Raw genomic sequence first — 16,813 nt, forward strand, 5'->3', positions numbered from 1 at the left:
TGCGACCTCGATTATTTTTCATGGCAATAATTAATAACCTGTTTTATGTAATTAGTCAAAAGTCGATTAGGTGCGCGCTGAGTCATGGCCAGTCCAGCAGCTGATTAATTAATATGCAAGTTTGGAATATCTAGTCACCAAATCTTGTTTGTTTGCCTGGTGAAGTAATCAATTTGTATTATTTACTTTTTCTATGATAGCACATTCAGTGTTTTCATGGAATCTGTCAGTCATTGGGTAGTCAAATATGTTGAAGTCTTGAAAACCGAGAAGTTTTCTTGTTTCTAGTGACATTTTTAAAACAATTAATTAAGAGACATCGATCACCGCATAATCATATATGGTTCTCACATGGACTCATTAGGGGGCGTTTGGTTCCGCAATTCCATAGAATCCGCTTCTGTAGGGAATTATGAGTCTATGGAATTAGGTTCTGTAGAATCATATTCGTAAAAAAAAAACTATTTGGTTACCCTGATTCTGGAAAGTAAATCTGTCTGAATTTTGCACCATAATGGTGATTTTATGGGAATTATCCATATTTATATTTGGGGTTGAATTAGGTGAGTCTGTTTGGAAAGTAGATTCAGTTTTTTAGTATAAATTGAGGATTCTTGGTGATTCTTGAAGAATCTGGATTCCGACTCAATGTGTGAACCAAACGATTTATTTTATTGGAGTCATGATTCCCTGGAATCTGATTCCAGAGAATTGCGGAACCAAACGCCCCCTTAAGCTCCCATTATTACTTTTTTGACTAATTTCATCGATCACTCGCATTATTGCTTTTGATTAAAAACAAGAGCAAATTGCACGGACACCCCAAAATAGAGGTCTAAAAGCACTGACACCCCACTTTATGTTTGAAAAACAAAAACACCCCAAAGTTGAATTTGCATTGGACATTTTAGTCCAATCTGTTAGTAAAAACTGTTAAACCACTGTTTATATTTTTTTTATTCCAAAAATACCCATATCAAAATTTGAGGAAAAAAAACAAAAAACACAAAACACAAAACACAACGTAAATACCCTTCACCGGCCGGATAGAAGGGTGAAGTGTTGACCTTCGTCCTGAGCTAGCTTTAGGAAATCTGCGAAGGACCTTGGAAAAATGAGCGGTTAATCCTGCATTTGGTTGTCGATACATCAACACAGAGAAATTAGTATTAGGACTCGTAGAACAAGTAGAGGAGAAGGATCGGTTTTTAGCAATACCCATGACAAGTCGATGGCACAGCTTTCTGTAAGAACAAGACTGGACAATGGCTTGTCTACTTAGTAAGCTGCCAGCCTTCCCAAGCTTCAGGATAAGATTTGGAGAGACCAATTTGTCCTGGTTTTTGGTTGGGGCATTTTATTAAACACATTGAAGAGTAGCAGAACCATCTTGCCTCCCTTGTGTTTGTTGAAATTACTCAAATACATTGAAAAGTAATAGATTGGAGTAGATTAGATCACCGTGGATTGGAATTATCTCAGAACTACAATACAACGGTTTAACAAAACCATAAAACGGATTCAATAAGGAGCCCCAAGGAAAGTCGAGACCAAGGTGGGAAGCCTAACAGGGGGAGTTTCCTCTTTAAGTTCTCAAATGTAATGACTCTCTTCTCAAAGCATCCATCAAGAATCGAAACCCATTACGAGCTTTGCAATCAATCCCTCGCCCAAATTTTCAACCATAATCGACAAGTAATCTTCAAAATCGATCGCTTTCTATCTTGCCATGGCTGAATCTCCACTGGGTCTTTTAGAATGAAATCGAAGAAGATATAAAAGAAGAGAGTGTCGAAATCAAAGTAAGTCGGGGAATGGATGGAAAAGAGAGGAACATAGGGAGCTAATTAATGAAGAAAACAAAAAAAGTTCGTGGAAGAAGAGACCACAGATGCGAACGAAGCATAAGGTCGTTTCTTCCGCTAATACTAGCTACCTCTCAGTTTCGAAGAGATCACAGATGCCAATGGAGAATAACTCTCATAGAGGAGGGTAGTTGATGTCTTTTCTCCATCATACATAAGGGTATCCTAGTCTTTACACTTGTACAATTAACCATTCTAACAGAATAGGACCTATGTGTTTTTCAAACATAAAGTGGGGTGTCAATGCTTTTAGACCTTCATTTTGGGGTGCCCGTGCAATTTGCTCTAAAAACAAAGGCCATTTTGCATATTGTTAATGATCTAACAAAAATTTATTAAGTATCATTATAGAAAAAAATAAAAAACAAATCAGAAAGGTTCAGTTTTACTTGAGACAAATGGCACTTCGACTCCCAATTAGTTGGATGGTATGATTTACATTACAATTTAACTAACTAATGTATCAGATACCTCTTTTCTATTAATTTTTTTTTCACTTTAGTTTTATTTTTATCATAATATTTCTATAAAATCTTAAATTACGCTTAACTGAAAAATATATTTTAGTTCAAATTTTATTTTATTTTATTTATTTATTATTTTATTCTTTTTATCTTCTTAATGAAAGAAAGACGTCTAAATTAAAAAACATAGTGATACTTTTGGATTTTAAGAGTAAAATTAATTGACGGTAATTTAGGATTTTAAGTACTAACATAATTGAAGGTATTTTAACATTTAAAAAATAATAATATTAATTAGGATAATTTACATTTTAAATACTAGGATAATTGAGGGGAATTCAAGATTTAAACTAAAACATACTCTCACCTAAGGGTAGTTTGGAAAAAAGTAAAATTTAGAAAGAAAAAAAAATCTGAGAAACACAAAGGAATGGTAGGTAATTTTGAGGAATTAGGGCTGCAACTGGGCCGAGCTTTTGCAATCCCAAGCTCAGCCCTATATGTTTTAATCTGAGCCTATTCCCGCCCTGACCCTAGTTCAGGACCAATAATTATTGTCCCTGGCTCTAAGCCCTACAGGGCCAAGCCAAGCCCATTCCAGCCCTAATTGGCCCTAATTGGGCCGGGTGGGATGAGTTGGCCCCTGTCCCTAGCCCTGATTGGCCATGTCCTTGATTGACCCTAATTAGCCCTATCCCTAACCCTGATTGGCCCTGTCCCTAGCCCTGATTGGCCCTGATTAGCCCTGATTGTCCCTATCCCTAGCCCTAATTGACCTCGACCCTGATTAGCCTTGTCTCTGGCCCTGATTGACCCTATCTTGGCCCTAGCCTTAATTGGTCCTATTCTTGAACCTAAAATATCAAATTTAAATTCATAAAAAAACAATAATAATACTAAAAGTAAAATTATCATAAGTAAATTAAAAATAACATAGAAATATAAAATGATTCAAGCTCATACAAAATGAAAAAATAGTCAATAAGTTGATAGTCTTGTTTTAAACATAAATAAATAGTCTTGTTTTAAACATAAATAAATTCATAATCCATAATTCTATATTGATCTCTGAAAGTCTCTCATTACTTTGATGATGGAAATTGAAAACCTCTCCCATTACTTTGGTGATGGAAATTGAAAACTCCTCCCATTAATATCCATATTCAACAAAAAAATAATCATATTTAAAACTTTGTTAATGATAATTTAGTATTGATATTTTTTTCGTAGTCAAAGAAAATTATATTTTAGTTACAAACATAGCTATCTGTCCTTAATGAGTTTATGTTTTTTTTTGTTTTTCCTGAAATATCACATTGGAGGCAAAAGAAAGATGTCAATATTTATGATGAGAAGTTGGGGTGTAGATTTGTTAGATATTAATATCTATATACTAGCTTTTATTATTTATAATATATTATCTCGCCTTAATAAAAAAAAATCAATGATTTTTTGGAACTAAAAATGACTTGGTTCGAAAAATAAAAAGTATCTTAAAAATGATATAAAAGTGAACTCATAGTCTAATATGATCAAAATGACTGAAGGTTAAAGTCGAGACTTATAATTATATCAATGTTGATGTGAAGATTAGGGTAAAAATCTAATACATGATCAGGGTCAAATTAACATTAAGACTAGAGCCAAAATTATGGTCAGGATCGGGCCAAAATCAGGTGGATGCTTAATACATTGGTAATAAAGATATAATTTATTTTTATTACTTTTTTACAAAACATGATCATGTTTTTAAAATTTGACACATGTCAAATATTCACCCATGTGGATTATAATTAATTCCTCTCCATATGGGTGGAGGGTCCAGACTCAAATTAAGGCCAATATCATGGGCCTAGATCAAGGCTAATATTAGAACCAATATCAGGGCCAGGACCAGGGTCAAGATCAGGGTTAAAATCAGGGCCAGAATTAGGGACAAGATCAGGTTCAAAATGAGGACCAAAATCAGGGCCAAGATCAAGGCCAAGATCAGGGCCAAGATCAGGGACAGGTTGGGATGGGCTAGGCGGGCCAGAGAGTAATCCCAGGCCCGCCCTTGCCCCTAGTTCAGGGCCAGAATATTTTGGCCCTAACCCGCCCTTAGGGCCAAAATCTTTAGCCCAAGCCCTATTCGGGCTCAGGGCGGGCTTAGGGCGGGTCAGGGCCGCTAGGGCCAAACTTGCACCCCTATGCGGAATACCCTTTAGATGTGAAGCTGGTTAATACCTTCCATAAATTAAAGGAAAAAACAAAGTCTTCAAAAAACGTCAAAAAATGATAACTAAATTCTATATAGACATAATAAAGAAAATCGGCTATTAAATTTAATTGACATTCAAAACTAATGGTATTAGGTGAGACATTCGTAATGTAATAAATTTTAGGAGACAGGAGTAAAGCCTTATTTTATATTTAAATTATATATCATAACTATTCGTTGAAGATGTAATTAAGATGTGGGAAAAAGTTGGCTCTAGCAAATCTCAGTTAAAAAAATAAATAAATAAACTTATGGGGGTATAAATGTGTTTACATGCGTATCGCGGGTATATATATTTTCTCATTTTATATATAGTGTTTCTTGAATTTTTAAGGAAGAAGAAAAAAATAAAAAATAAAAAATAAAAAATAAAAAATAAAAAATAAAAAAAAACCCTCTTTGGCTATCACTAAAATGAACTCATTCAGATTGGGTGAATGACAAATACCTCCTCCTTTGTTGATAGAATAACATTAAGAACACCTCGTAGTTGGATAATGACAATTACGCACCTTCTTGCTTGGTACGAGTTACAATTCCCTCCCTTCCATTAACTCACCAGTTAAATGGTACATTTCCAATTAAATATTTCTTTAAACCACAAAATGCCATTTATATAGATATAAGTGATGGAATTCCCGTTTCACTTTTCTTCTCCAAACTTTTGTATAGTAAGTTCTGAATTCATAATAATTTGAAGAATTGTTCATTCCAATTTGTTCATATGGGTCCTGATAATATATTTTTGTTTTGAGTCAAATAACAGTTTGTTCGATTTATGTTCTAAGTTAATAACAAGGGTCAGTGTAATATTAGCTCGAAAATAATGGAACCGAGTAACCCCGTTCATGCAAAATCTCAATGTTTGGACACATTAACTTAGAAACATACCCCTTCATAAATCTTAAGAGAGACATAATGACAGCTACATCTTCATCTCTTTAAATAAAATTCTAAAGAAAGTTGACAGGGGAAGAAGTCTTCATCTTGTTGTATTCCTTTTACTTCAAGGTAGAATAATATCTGTGCTAACTTCTTGACTAGGAAGACCTTCTTCTTCTTGAGAGGATTGATTATCTTATTTTTGAACCCTAGTTATTAAGGTTATGTAACTCGGATGATCTTCCATTTTGTGGTAGTGAACGAAGAAAATGTTTAAATCGGAGAAAGAGAGAGAAAGAGAGTTATCTTAAAAAAGAAAAATATCTATTTTCTCAAAGAAAATACTTAAAAGTAAACTAGGAAACAAACATCAAGAAACTACATGCATTAGCATGTGTATTGTACTAGTTTCATATAGAAATTAAATTACAAGGACAACCAAGGGATGCAAGTATCTCAGTAAAGAAAATAACAAACAAATTGAATGAATTCTTCTAAATGCAAATCAGTACAATTTTAACCGTAACCAAGGGAAATGTAAGGGGCTACATAAATGGATTACTTTAATTATGAAGAAGTTTGTGGGATGGAGACTTACTTAGGGTAGTCGAGGACTTTTCCTTTCAAATTTTCTACCATTCTCAAAGCTTCTCTCCAGCTCTTTACTTTCTGGGGCTCAAACTTCTTCTAGTGTTCTAGGAATGCATTCTCAAAAGTTCCAGTCTGATACTGAATATCTGATGGATCAATGAAGAAGAACATGGTTAGGATTATTTAATTGTTGGTTCTGTGGCATTGAACAATCTAAACAAGTTCTTGCAGGCACCAGTTGCTATCCACATAACCTTTAGAAAAGATAGAGAACCCTTGATTGCTTCTTGGAGGGCTAGGCCAATTGTCTCTCCTATCCATAGTTTTTCACCATTAAGGCATTGATGCTTCCATCATCCATAATTTGTAAAGGAATTCAATGAATTTTTTTTGAGTATATATCTTCACCCCTAAAGTTGATAAACACATCGTAGTTTGAAGATGACCTAGTTGCGAAGGTAGCATTCGAAGAAGAAGCTGAATTTAGAGTTGCGACGATCACAACGAAGATAAGTTGTTGAAAGAGCTTTTTTATCTCAACAACCAAATGTATCTTTACTGTTTTACAAGTTGACGTTGAGTGGTAGGAACCTAGTATTTTTCAGCTCTAACTTCCAGTGACAACTGACAAACTGGGTTTAGGTAAATGCTTAGGCTTCTGCCATCAATGCTGATATCGCTGAGTTGGCTTCAAAAACAGCAAGAATGGGAGCTCATATATGGTCTCTAAGGAACAGCAAGACGGGTCAGTGTTAAATTTTCTTCTCTGCATTTTCTCTCGGCTCATATCATATGTAGGTAAATCTGATAATGTCCTCCACATGAAGAATTTTTGAGTTTTGGTGTCACTGGAAATCTTGCTCTCAGAGTTGACTAACAGTCACAGAGGAAAGTTTTTCGCAACTTCCGCACACCTCTAAAGAAAATTCAGCTCATGAAAGGGTTGCCCACTTGTTCCACTTTGGTTCTGAGTGTATGTCTCTCTTTCTTCGTTTTCTTGTTTTCTGCGTCGTTTGATTAGAGGGAATTGTCACACAACTTCTTTGTGGATATAAGCAAGTCAAGCTTATGAAAAGAAAAGACCCCAGATTAGGCAATGATGCGTCCAAAATCTGCTCAGCCCTTGGATCTCCACGTGATGTCCTGCAAAAACGAAAGCGTCAGATGTGGCCCGACCGCTGGGGTCGGGAGTCCACCTCCGAAGGCTAAGTCAGTTGATGAACTTAATCACAAAAGGCTCAGATAGTATTCTTCTTGATCGATTGATCCCTCCCTCACCTTGTATAGTAGTGAGGTTTATATAGAGTGTACCTTCGAATCTCCTTCGTTGGATGCACTCGAGCCTTCTTCGGATAGTCGTTAGATCTTTATCAATAAGATCCGTTGAACGATAGACTTCTACTAGTTTGGGCTAGTAGAGGACTCCTGAGATAACCGTTAGGTTATGCGATAGTTATCCCTTTGATGATGATTATCCGCAGCCGTCAGTTTGAGTCTGCTGTCATCAGGGTGATTACCCTAATCCATAAGTAAGATTAGGGCACGCTTGCAGCCGAATAATCTTTCTTCTTCAGCAAGTCATCTTCTGGATCCGGTTCGCTCGGGAGCGATTCGGTTTTCTCCGTCTCGACCGGGGTCGAGGGTCGGACCAGGTATGAACCCGGTCTGATCATAAACTCTCCATATCAGGCAATCACTTTAGTATTTCCTACAATTTCTCTTACTTTCTTTCCTCTTTCGCGCAACCTTAATCCTGAAATTACTTATTATGTAATCAATTTTCCTTGCATAGTGTTCATGTAACTATTTCGTTGCAATCTTCTTGAATAAGAAGACACTGTTCAAGATCCTGCCTTGGCAAAAACAAGAACTGTGAAAAAAGATCTACAGCAACTCAAAACATCAATTATCTGCGAAAGTGAACCCAGTAGGGTCTCCTGTCTGCAATACAGAGAATGAGTATGCAATTTCAAGCATTGATCTGCACAAACTAGCATTTAAGTGTGATTTCACAAACTATATTTTAAGGATTATTTCAAAGCATTAATCTGCATCGTAGAGAAAATGATTATACAATTTCCTTTCACTCTATTTGGTATTTGGTCTTCTTACCCTTCTCTCCTCGCACATTTATATCAGTAGAAGATTGATCTAAAAAAATGTTTCATTATCTTAGATTTATTTGATTAAAAAACAAGAAAATAAAGACCAACAAGATAATTTAATGCGACAAGTAATCGATCGGAACAGAGGAATTATCGTATCTTCATCTAAATGGATATACAAACATGCAGATTTCAGTTATCTAGTTAAATACATGATTAAACAACATATCTTGAGGAATCATCGCTCCCCCTCACTCTCTCGCAATCTTGCTGGTCTGATTCAGGTACCTGTTGATTTTTGCCTCACAATAATGCATAACCGATCCTCTTTAGATTGAATGGAAAAGGAATCACAACATCTCGAGGAATAACTTAATAAAAAGAGACTACAACAACATTAATGTACTTGGAAAACAAATCAATTCTAAGATATGATAACAAGTAACAGCCACTAATTAAGGTCAAGAAGTACTGGTAGTCTCTCCATAGCCATCAACAATTTTTCCTAGGTCCAGAGAAATAACTGATGCTTCATCATCATCATCATCGTTGCCATGGAGATGAGCCCTCTTACTCCGCCTTGACATCTTCTTCTTCTTCATCTTCGGTAGGTCCATTGTACCAGGTGAAGAAATCTGCTACCCTTTGGGCACTCCAGTGTGGATCAATAGGCTTTTGATGGTCAAGTTCCTTGTCCTCAAACAATAACTTCAAGAAACATTCCAACCGTATGCCTTCTTTAGGTTTCAAAAAACAAGATTGGATGACGATGGAATCTTTTCCCTGCAAAGGAATCCCAAACCAGTCAAAGCCTTTGAAATGGTGAATGCAGATGGTATCCGGTCTACTTGTATACTCAACATCCTCAAATCCCAGCCTATGCACACACTGGGTTGCTTTATCTTTCTGGAGGATCGTAGCTTCAATTTTGAAGTAGATGGGTACTCGCTGACCCTCTTCAATTTGCATTATGTCATCCTCCTTGAATCTAAAAACAAGGCCCAAAATTAAACCCTTACTATTAGCACACAAGCGATAATCCTCTACCTGTGAATGTTCCGTTACGAGTAGCGTTCCCTACAAAACAGAGATTGGACAGCAAAAGAAATTTAAGTAAATGCAAGAACCCTGGAGCCCAGCACAATACTAAATTCCCACTTCCCATTAGTAGAATAATTGATACGTGAAGAAGACTAAGACTGAAATAATAACAAGTACCTACCTGCCCATGTATATTCCTCTTTGTATCTGCTGTCAGGTTGTAACAATTTTTTACCTTAATACAATACAAGGATTCTGTCCCCTCAAGGCCTCTAGTCTCCTTCAGCTTTTCACAATCCAAAAGCTTTAACACCTTCAGACATCTCAGCCTTGAGATGTCAACCTCTGGGAGCTCTTCCAACAGCTTGCATCTTGCAAACACTAATTTCCTCAACTTGTTAAAGTGGGACAAATCTAGTGGCAAAGATTTCAGACTCCAAGACATTCTCAACTCCTCTAAGTTTGAGAGCATTGAGAAATCATCAGGCAATTTTGAAATATTTGTTCCAGTGAGATTTAGGGCATGCAAACGCCCCATTCTCCTCATTGATCTTGGTAGCTTCACTACTCTACAACAACCTGAAATATTTAATACCTCAAGATTCTCCAGTAGTCCAACACTGTCCGGAAGTTCTTCAATTTCCTTATCATCATCATCATGTTTAAATTGAGGATATAATCCTTTCCCTTTATCATTAGCATTAAGTCTGAGCTTAACTAAATTTTTTAGATCACCAATGTGCTCAGGCAACTTCTTCAATAATAAGCACCCCCTAAGGTCAAGATCTTTCAGGTAACTCAGCTTTAGAATATTGTCTGGAAGCACTTTTATTGGTGTCAACGACAAGTTAAGCTCTACTAAAGATTTCAGATTACCAATGAAATTAGGACACTCTTCTATTCCTGTCTCGGACAAGTCAAGCTCAACTAGAGACGTCAGATTACCCATGGAATTAGGTAAATCCTTTATTTCCGTATTGGACAAGGAAAGCCTAAGTAGAGATTCCAGATTACCAATGGAATTAGGTAATTGTTCTGTCCCTGTGCCATACAACTGAAGCTGAAGTAGTGATTTGAGATTACCAATAGAATTCGGCAACTCCATCACTGGGTAACAACAGTAAAGAATAAGAACTTTGAGGTGACTCAATTGCCCGATGGATTCATCCAAACTTTCCAAACTCTCGCAAAAATGGAAATGCAATTCTTCCAAATAAGGAAACCATGAAAAGTTTGGAGACACAGATAATGTCAGACAATAATCAAGCTTGAGAACTTTCAACTTTTGGAACCGCTGTCATGTAAAAAGAAAACATATACCTTATGATCAATAAAACATAATAATCAAATAAGAAAAGGAAAAAGTCCAGTGTTTCACCTTATTTTTATCTACTGGGCTAGTATTCCAGGCTTGTTGAATCTTGAATCCCACTAGTTCAAGATGCACTAGACCCTTGTGATAAAAATTGGTAGGTATAACTTTCCAGGGACACTTTCTCCATCTAAACCATCTTAGCATTGAAGGAAGTCTGCAAAAGTTCCCTTCGACACCAATGTCAATAAATTTCAGATTGGGCATCATATCAAGGTGTCTTTGATCTAAACAAACATTTGGTAAGTTCAAAGGAAGGACCATGCCTTGTGTCATGTCAGTTCCCTATAATAGAAAATAAATCCAATTTAATAGAAATCTATGGATACCAAAAAATAAATAAATAATTGGCAGGAGTTATAAAGATGCATAAGGAAGGATCATGCCTTTAACATGTTAATTCTGTACAATAGATAAATAATCTAAGAAAATAGAATTAGTAGATAATAGTGAAGTGGGTCAAATCAATTTCCAAATGTGAATTTTTTTTCTTTGGGTACAAAGGGGCTTTATTAAGACGGTGGATGGGGATATTAATATGCCTCAACGAGAGTTGAACACACGACCTCTTTACTAAGGGGTTTTTGTTTCAACCACTAGAACAGCTCTGCATTGTCTCCAAATGTGAATTTTAAAAATGTTGTATTACACTTAGCATGAGCAGAAACACACACAAACATTAACCAAAAAAAAAAAAAAAACAAAAATTTCAGTCTTACCTTGTTATTCTCTAATATTTGCACAACTTTGCATGATAGCCACATGCTTCCCATATGGAAGTTACTATTTCTTTTTTCTCTTCAATAAAATAGCATGCAACATTAAGAAAATTTTCTTTCTGAGAATAGTCTAGTTTATCATAGCTTATCCTCAACCTTTGCTGGACTTTTTCTAGAGGAATTTCTTTCAAACTTTGTAACGTAGTTTCCCACTCTTCTATGTTTCTTGTGTCTGATAGCAAAGACCCCAACGCCTCTAGAGTTAGAGGTAATCCTCCTGAATAGCTTACCGCATCATTTAAAAGTTGTAGAAAATTGCCTAGAGGTATCTCACTTGTAAAGGCATGCAAGCTAAAGAGTTGAAGAGATTGGTTATGATTTAACTCTTGAAGCCTGTATATTTTATCTTCATTAACTTTAGCCTTATTCAAGATTTCACAGTCTCTGCTTGTTATTATAATTCTGCTTCCTTTATCAAGCCAATTTGTTTTACCAACCAAAGCATCTATATGTTATTGACTATCTACATCATCAAGAATTATAAGAACTTTTTGGTTACAAAGTCTTTCTTCTATCAGCCGTTTTCTTTAGAAAAAACAAAGCTTTCACCTTTTTTTTTCTGGCTCGATATTTTAAAATACCTGAATTATCTTTATATATATATATATATGCTTTTTCGGTGCGGCCACTAAAGAATTGCTTAATAACTAAACAGCTGCAACTATACGGGATTACACAGGTGAAAAGACAGGATGTATTCCAACGAAATGCTATTGATTCTAGGAGGACTATAATGAGGAGGACGACAGACGCGCTCACGCCAGGAGAACCAAACAAAGAGGGGGATAACGAGTTGACGGAAAAAAAATCATTTGCTGAGACGGAAATAAGGATATCAGATTCCTACCAAGATAACTGGATGCTTTCACTGAATTACCGATAGCGAAAGTATATATATATATATATCAGTTTATCTCTTACGAGTTTATCTTTATATATATTATCTCTTTTGAGATAATAAATTTAAATCAGATAATATGAATCGGCTCAACTCGAAAGAGATAAACTGACTGGTTTAAAAAATATATATAAAGATAATTCAAGTATTTTAAAATATTATAGTAGAAAAAAAGGTGAAAGCTTTGTTTTTTTTGGGAATCAGATATGTAAATAATCCAAGAAAATAGAAATTAGTGGATAATAGTGGAGTGGGTCAAATCAATGTCGTGGAGTGGGTCAAATCAATGTCCTAAGTGTGAATTTTAAAAATGTTGTGTTACACTTGGCATGAGTAGAAATAGACACACACATAACAACAACAAAAACAAAAAATAAATTCTTCAATGTTACCTTGTAATCGTCTAATATTTGTAAGATATCATCACGAGACCACAACCTACTGCGCTTACTTGGATCCCTACGATTTTCTTCTCGGACAATATCTCTTCCCATATCTCGAATATGATCATGCATCTTCAAGACCTCAAATGTTCCATCGCCATATTTATCTTCAAATTTAATGAGGGACCGTTTAGTTAATATACGTATTGCACAACTTACTGCATGATAGCCACACGCTTCCCATATGGAAGTTACTTCTCCTTTTTCCCATCCAATAAAATGACATGCAACATCGAGAAAAATTTCTTTCTGAGAATCATCTAGCTTATCATAGCTTATCCTCAACCTTTGCAGAACATCTTTTGGAGGAATTTCTTTCAAATCTCGTAACGTACTTTTCCATTCTTCAATGCTTTTTGTGTTTGATAGCAAAGACCCCAACACCTCTAGAGTTAGAGGTAATCCTCCTGAATAGCTTACCACATCATTTGAAAGTTGCAGAAAATTATCCGGAGGTAGCTCACTTGTAAAAGCATGCAAGCTAAAGAGCTGAAGAGATTGGTTATGATTTAACTCTTGTGGCTTGTATATTTTATCTTCATTAACTTTAGCCTTACTCAAGATCTCCCAATCTCTGCTTGTTATTATAATTCTGCTTCCTTTACCAAACCAATTGGTGTTACCAACCAAAGCATCTATTTGTACTTGACTATCTACATCATCAAGAACTATAAGAACTTTTTGGTTACAAAGTCTTTCTTCTATCAGCCGCTTTCCTCTATCACAACTTGAAATGTCGATGTCTAGTTGGAGGATATCTTTAAGAAGTTGCCGCTGCAAAGACACTAGACCATTTTTTGTTGCTTGTTCTTTGATATCTGAAATAAAGCTATGCTTGTTGAATGTTGAAATGATGTGATTGTTGTACACGGCCTTGGCAATAGTTGTCTTTCCAATACCACCAACACCCCAAATTCCAACAAACTGAACATTGTTAGAATAGAAGTCTAATAAAGATACCAGTTTGTCCACATGGGAATCTATTCCTATGGGGTGTTTACATACAACCAAGTGGGTGTTACTGATCAATTCACACAGGACCCTCTTGACAATCAAATCAACTATATCTGCTTGATTCCTGCAAATTTAATATATGTATATATCAAAAGCAAAACCATGATAACAATAAAAGAGAACTAATAAATTTACACATTTTGGGGTCAAAGAAATTTAAAGTTTTCAATGAAGTGTAAAGCAGTAAAAGTGAATAAGCAATACGATAAACTCAGATAATTCTATAACATAAATATCCATCCTTGCTCACATAAATATTAATATCCTAGGAGTGATAATAGCTTAGAACCTCAATTACCGAGAGATTTCATCATATATAGGAGGGAATAAAAAAGTCTATACCCAATCAACCAAATCATGGGCTTGAAACAATATATAGACAACTTGATCGAATGACAAATCGAAAATGATTTTAATTCTTGAAAAATTATAAATCACTTTAGATTCAAAGGAAGCATCTAATATTGCATGGTCAGTAATAGATACTGCATCAAATATGTGGAAAAGCGATCCAATAAACATGTAATGTGTGTCTAACGTTCAGGTATATGATAATATGTAGAAGACTTACTTGGTATCATTAATAACTTCTCCTGTCAAATTCCCTACCTCTTTCAAAGCATCCCTCCAACCTTCTATGATATGAGACTCAAATTTCTTCTCATGTTCCTGAAATGCTTCAGCAAAACATCCTTTCTTTTGATGGCGGACATCTGATGGGTCAACATAGAAAAATATAGGCAAGACCAGTTGACCATTGGATTTATGGCATTTAACAATCTCAACAAGCTCCATCAAGCACCATCTACTGTCCGCATAATGTTCAGAGAAGACAGGAATTGAGATTTTGGACCCTTGGATTGCTGCAAGTAGCTTTTCGTCAATGCGTTCTCCGGTCCGTAAATCTATACTATCGAGGAAGACATTGACTCCTTTCTCTTTCAAACCTTTGTGAAGAAAACTAATAAATGTATTACGAAGTTCACCCCTAAAGCTAAGGAAGACTTCGTAAGTAGAAGATCTAGTGGTAGTAGAAGAAGAAGAAGAAGCCATGAAGTATTTGTTGATTCAGAACGAAGATGTTAACACTATAGAGTTCTCCTCTCAAGAATCTACTCACTATATCACTATATCACCTTACCTACAAAGGAGGCGTAGATAGTACTACCTTTTGGCAATTTTCGGGTGAAATTCGCCAAATATCATGCGGTTTGGTGAGTAGCGAAATAGAAATGCTGCGAAAACAATTTATGCTAAATATCTTCGATGAAATGGCAAAATACAAGCAAAAATTGCCAAAAATTCATGGAACCTGAGAATCTGAGATCACTCATCACTCTGATGTTTGCAGAGATATTTGCTATGGCATCCGTGCTTGGATGCACCGTTGAGGTTGTTGTGTGATCACTCTCTGTTCGCTGAAGATATCATAGAAATGATGTTTTGCAGATGTGGGTAGGAAGGAACAAAGAAATCCTCCCTTTGGCAACCTTGGCTAAATTCACAGAAGGAATGGGAAGATGAAAAAGGGAACAAACCTGGAAAACGGTGGTGAGAATCGATTAAAGCCAGAGGTTATGCAAGTATTCGAGACTTGCAGCTTTAAAAGAAGAAGAAGCAAAGAGATACTAAACTTGGCTAACGTTTCAATCGGCTGAAAAAAGTGATGGTTGTTTAGAATGGGTCCCAAGCATTTTATGTCCGATTAGATGACTTGACTTCACCATTTCATCAATTAAATTATTAATAAGGCCTGCAATTTTTGACCAACTGACTGACTTGATCCAGTACCTCACCATTTCATGAATTAAATTAAGAGCAAATTGCACTTGCACTTGCACCCCAGAATGAAGACCTAAAAGCACCGGCACTTTATGTTAAAAAAGCACAAAGACCCCAAAATTGAATTTTTATTGGATATATTTGTCAAATTTATCACTGAAAATAGTTAAATTATTGTTTATTTTCAAAAATGTCGCTATAATAAATAGTGTCTGAAAGGTTTTCAGTAATAAATTAGACAAATATATCCAATGAAAATCCAATTTTGGGATCTCTATGCTTTTTAAACATAAAGTGAGGTGTCAGTACTTTAAGGCCTCCATTTTGGAGTGCCAGTGCAATTTGCTCTTAAATTAATAATGACCAAATTATCACCGAAAACATCAATAAAAAATCAGTAAATTCCACCGAACTTTCGTACCCCCAACAATTAACGTTCTTTTCAATCAATACGACCTCGATTCCTTCAACGTGTTTCGTCTATGATTATTTTTCTTGGTAATAACCAATAACATGTTTTATGTAATTAGTCTAAAGTCGATTAGGTGCGTGCTGAGTAAAATATTTATATTACCCTCAATATGGTATAATGACAACAATGCAATCTTGCAATAGAGACGAGAACCACAAGAAGGTGTTCCTAGCTTTGAGGCATTAGAAGGGTCAGTGACAATGTATCTAGGTTGTGTGGCCTTAGTCGCCCAATGCATCACAGCCAAAACAAATGCAACAATCAACCAAATGTTGCCACTGTTTTTCAACCTTTCATTTTCTTAATTTGGAAATTGAAGAATGCAACAATCAACCAAATGTTGCCACTGTTTTTCAACCTTTCATTTTCTTAATTTGTAAATTGAAGATGTTTCTTCATCCATCTCTTGTAAGTGAGATTTTAAAGAAGAAAAAGAGAGAGAGAAAAAAAGGGTGAATAATGTGGGGGTATATTAGAAATTTTATATATGACTCTAAAATGAATTTATTAAACATTTGTGAAAATGTAAAATCATATTTGAAGGTTAATAAATTAGTGATGATGTGAAGTTTTTTTTTTTTTTTTTTTTGGGGGGGGGGGGGGAGGGAGTTGCAAGGCTTTGGTTTCAAATGGATTGTGGTGTTCAGGCCCCAATTGTCTACTTGAGTAGACCTTACACAATGTCGACACCACATTCATGTGAGTGTGGAGACATGCATGCATGATTAGGTTAGGGGCAAAAAATCTCAATCGTGGTGTTTCCATAAAAATAGAGGCGCTCATGTAAGAAACTCAAATTATTATTATTATTGTAATTAAAATTGCTTCTTAATTACTTTCTAATA

The 16,813-nt window shown here is 35.5% G+C and overlaps 1 protein-coding gene across 1 annotated transcript; it reads right to left on the reverse strand.

Moving 5' to 3' along the window:
- Positions 1 to 8,737: 8,737 nt before the first annotated feature.
- Positions 8,738 to 15,033, reverse strand: LOC149005512 (TMV resistance protein N-like). Its single transcript, XM_089135929.1, has 5 exons — positions 14,286 to 15,033; positions 12,650 to 13,778; positions 10,587 to 10,865; positions 9,390 to 10,502; positions 8,738 to 9,244 (listed from the first exon to the last, which is right to left on the reverse strand). Exons 1-5 carry the CDS (start codon positions 14,765 to 14,767, stop codon positions 8,738 to 8,740), a joined length of 3,510 nt encoding a protein of 1,169 aa, XP_088992055.1. The 5' UTR covers positions 14,768 to 15,033.
- Positions 15,034 to 16,813: the final 1,780 nt, after the last annotated feature.

This window comes from Hakea prostrata, chromosome 9, assembly GCF_041222555.1.
Source record: "Hakea prostrata isolate BN-2017 chromosome 9, UWA_Hpros_2, whole genome shotgun sequence".
Classification (NCBI taxonomy): domain Eukaryota; kingdom Viridiplantae; phylum Streptophyta; class Magnoliopsida; order Proteales; family Proteaceae; genus Hakea; species Hakea prostrata.

What these genes read in the sequence shown, in the direction of transcription:
- LOC149005512 (XM_089135929.1), bottom strand. Translation starts at nt 14,767, where the DNA reads ATGGCTTCTTCTTCTTCTTCTACTACCACTAGATCTTCTACTTACGAA. An exon ending in AAATATTAGACGATTACAAG is followed by an intron (nt 10,866 to 12,649) that starts GTAACATTGAAG and finishes TTTCTATTATAG; the next exon opens with GGAACTGACATGACACAAGG. An exon ending in AGAGGAATATACATGGGCAG is followed by an intron (nt 9,245 to 9,389) that starts GTAGGTACTTGT and finishes TCTGTTTTGTAG; the next exon opens with GGAACGCTACTCGTAACGGA.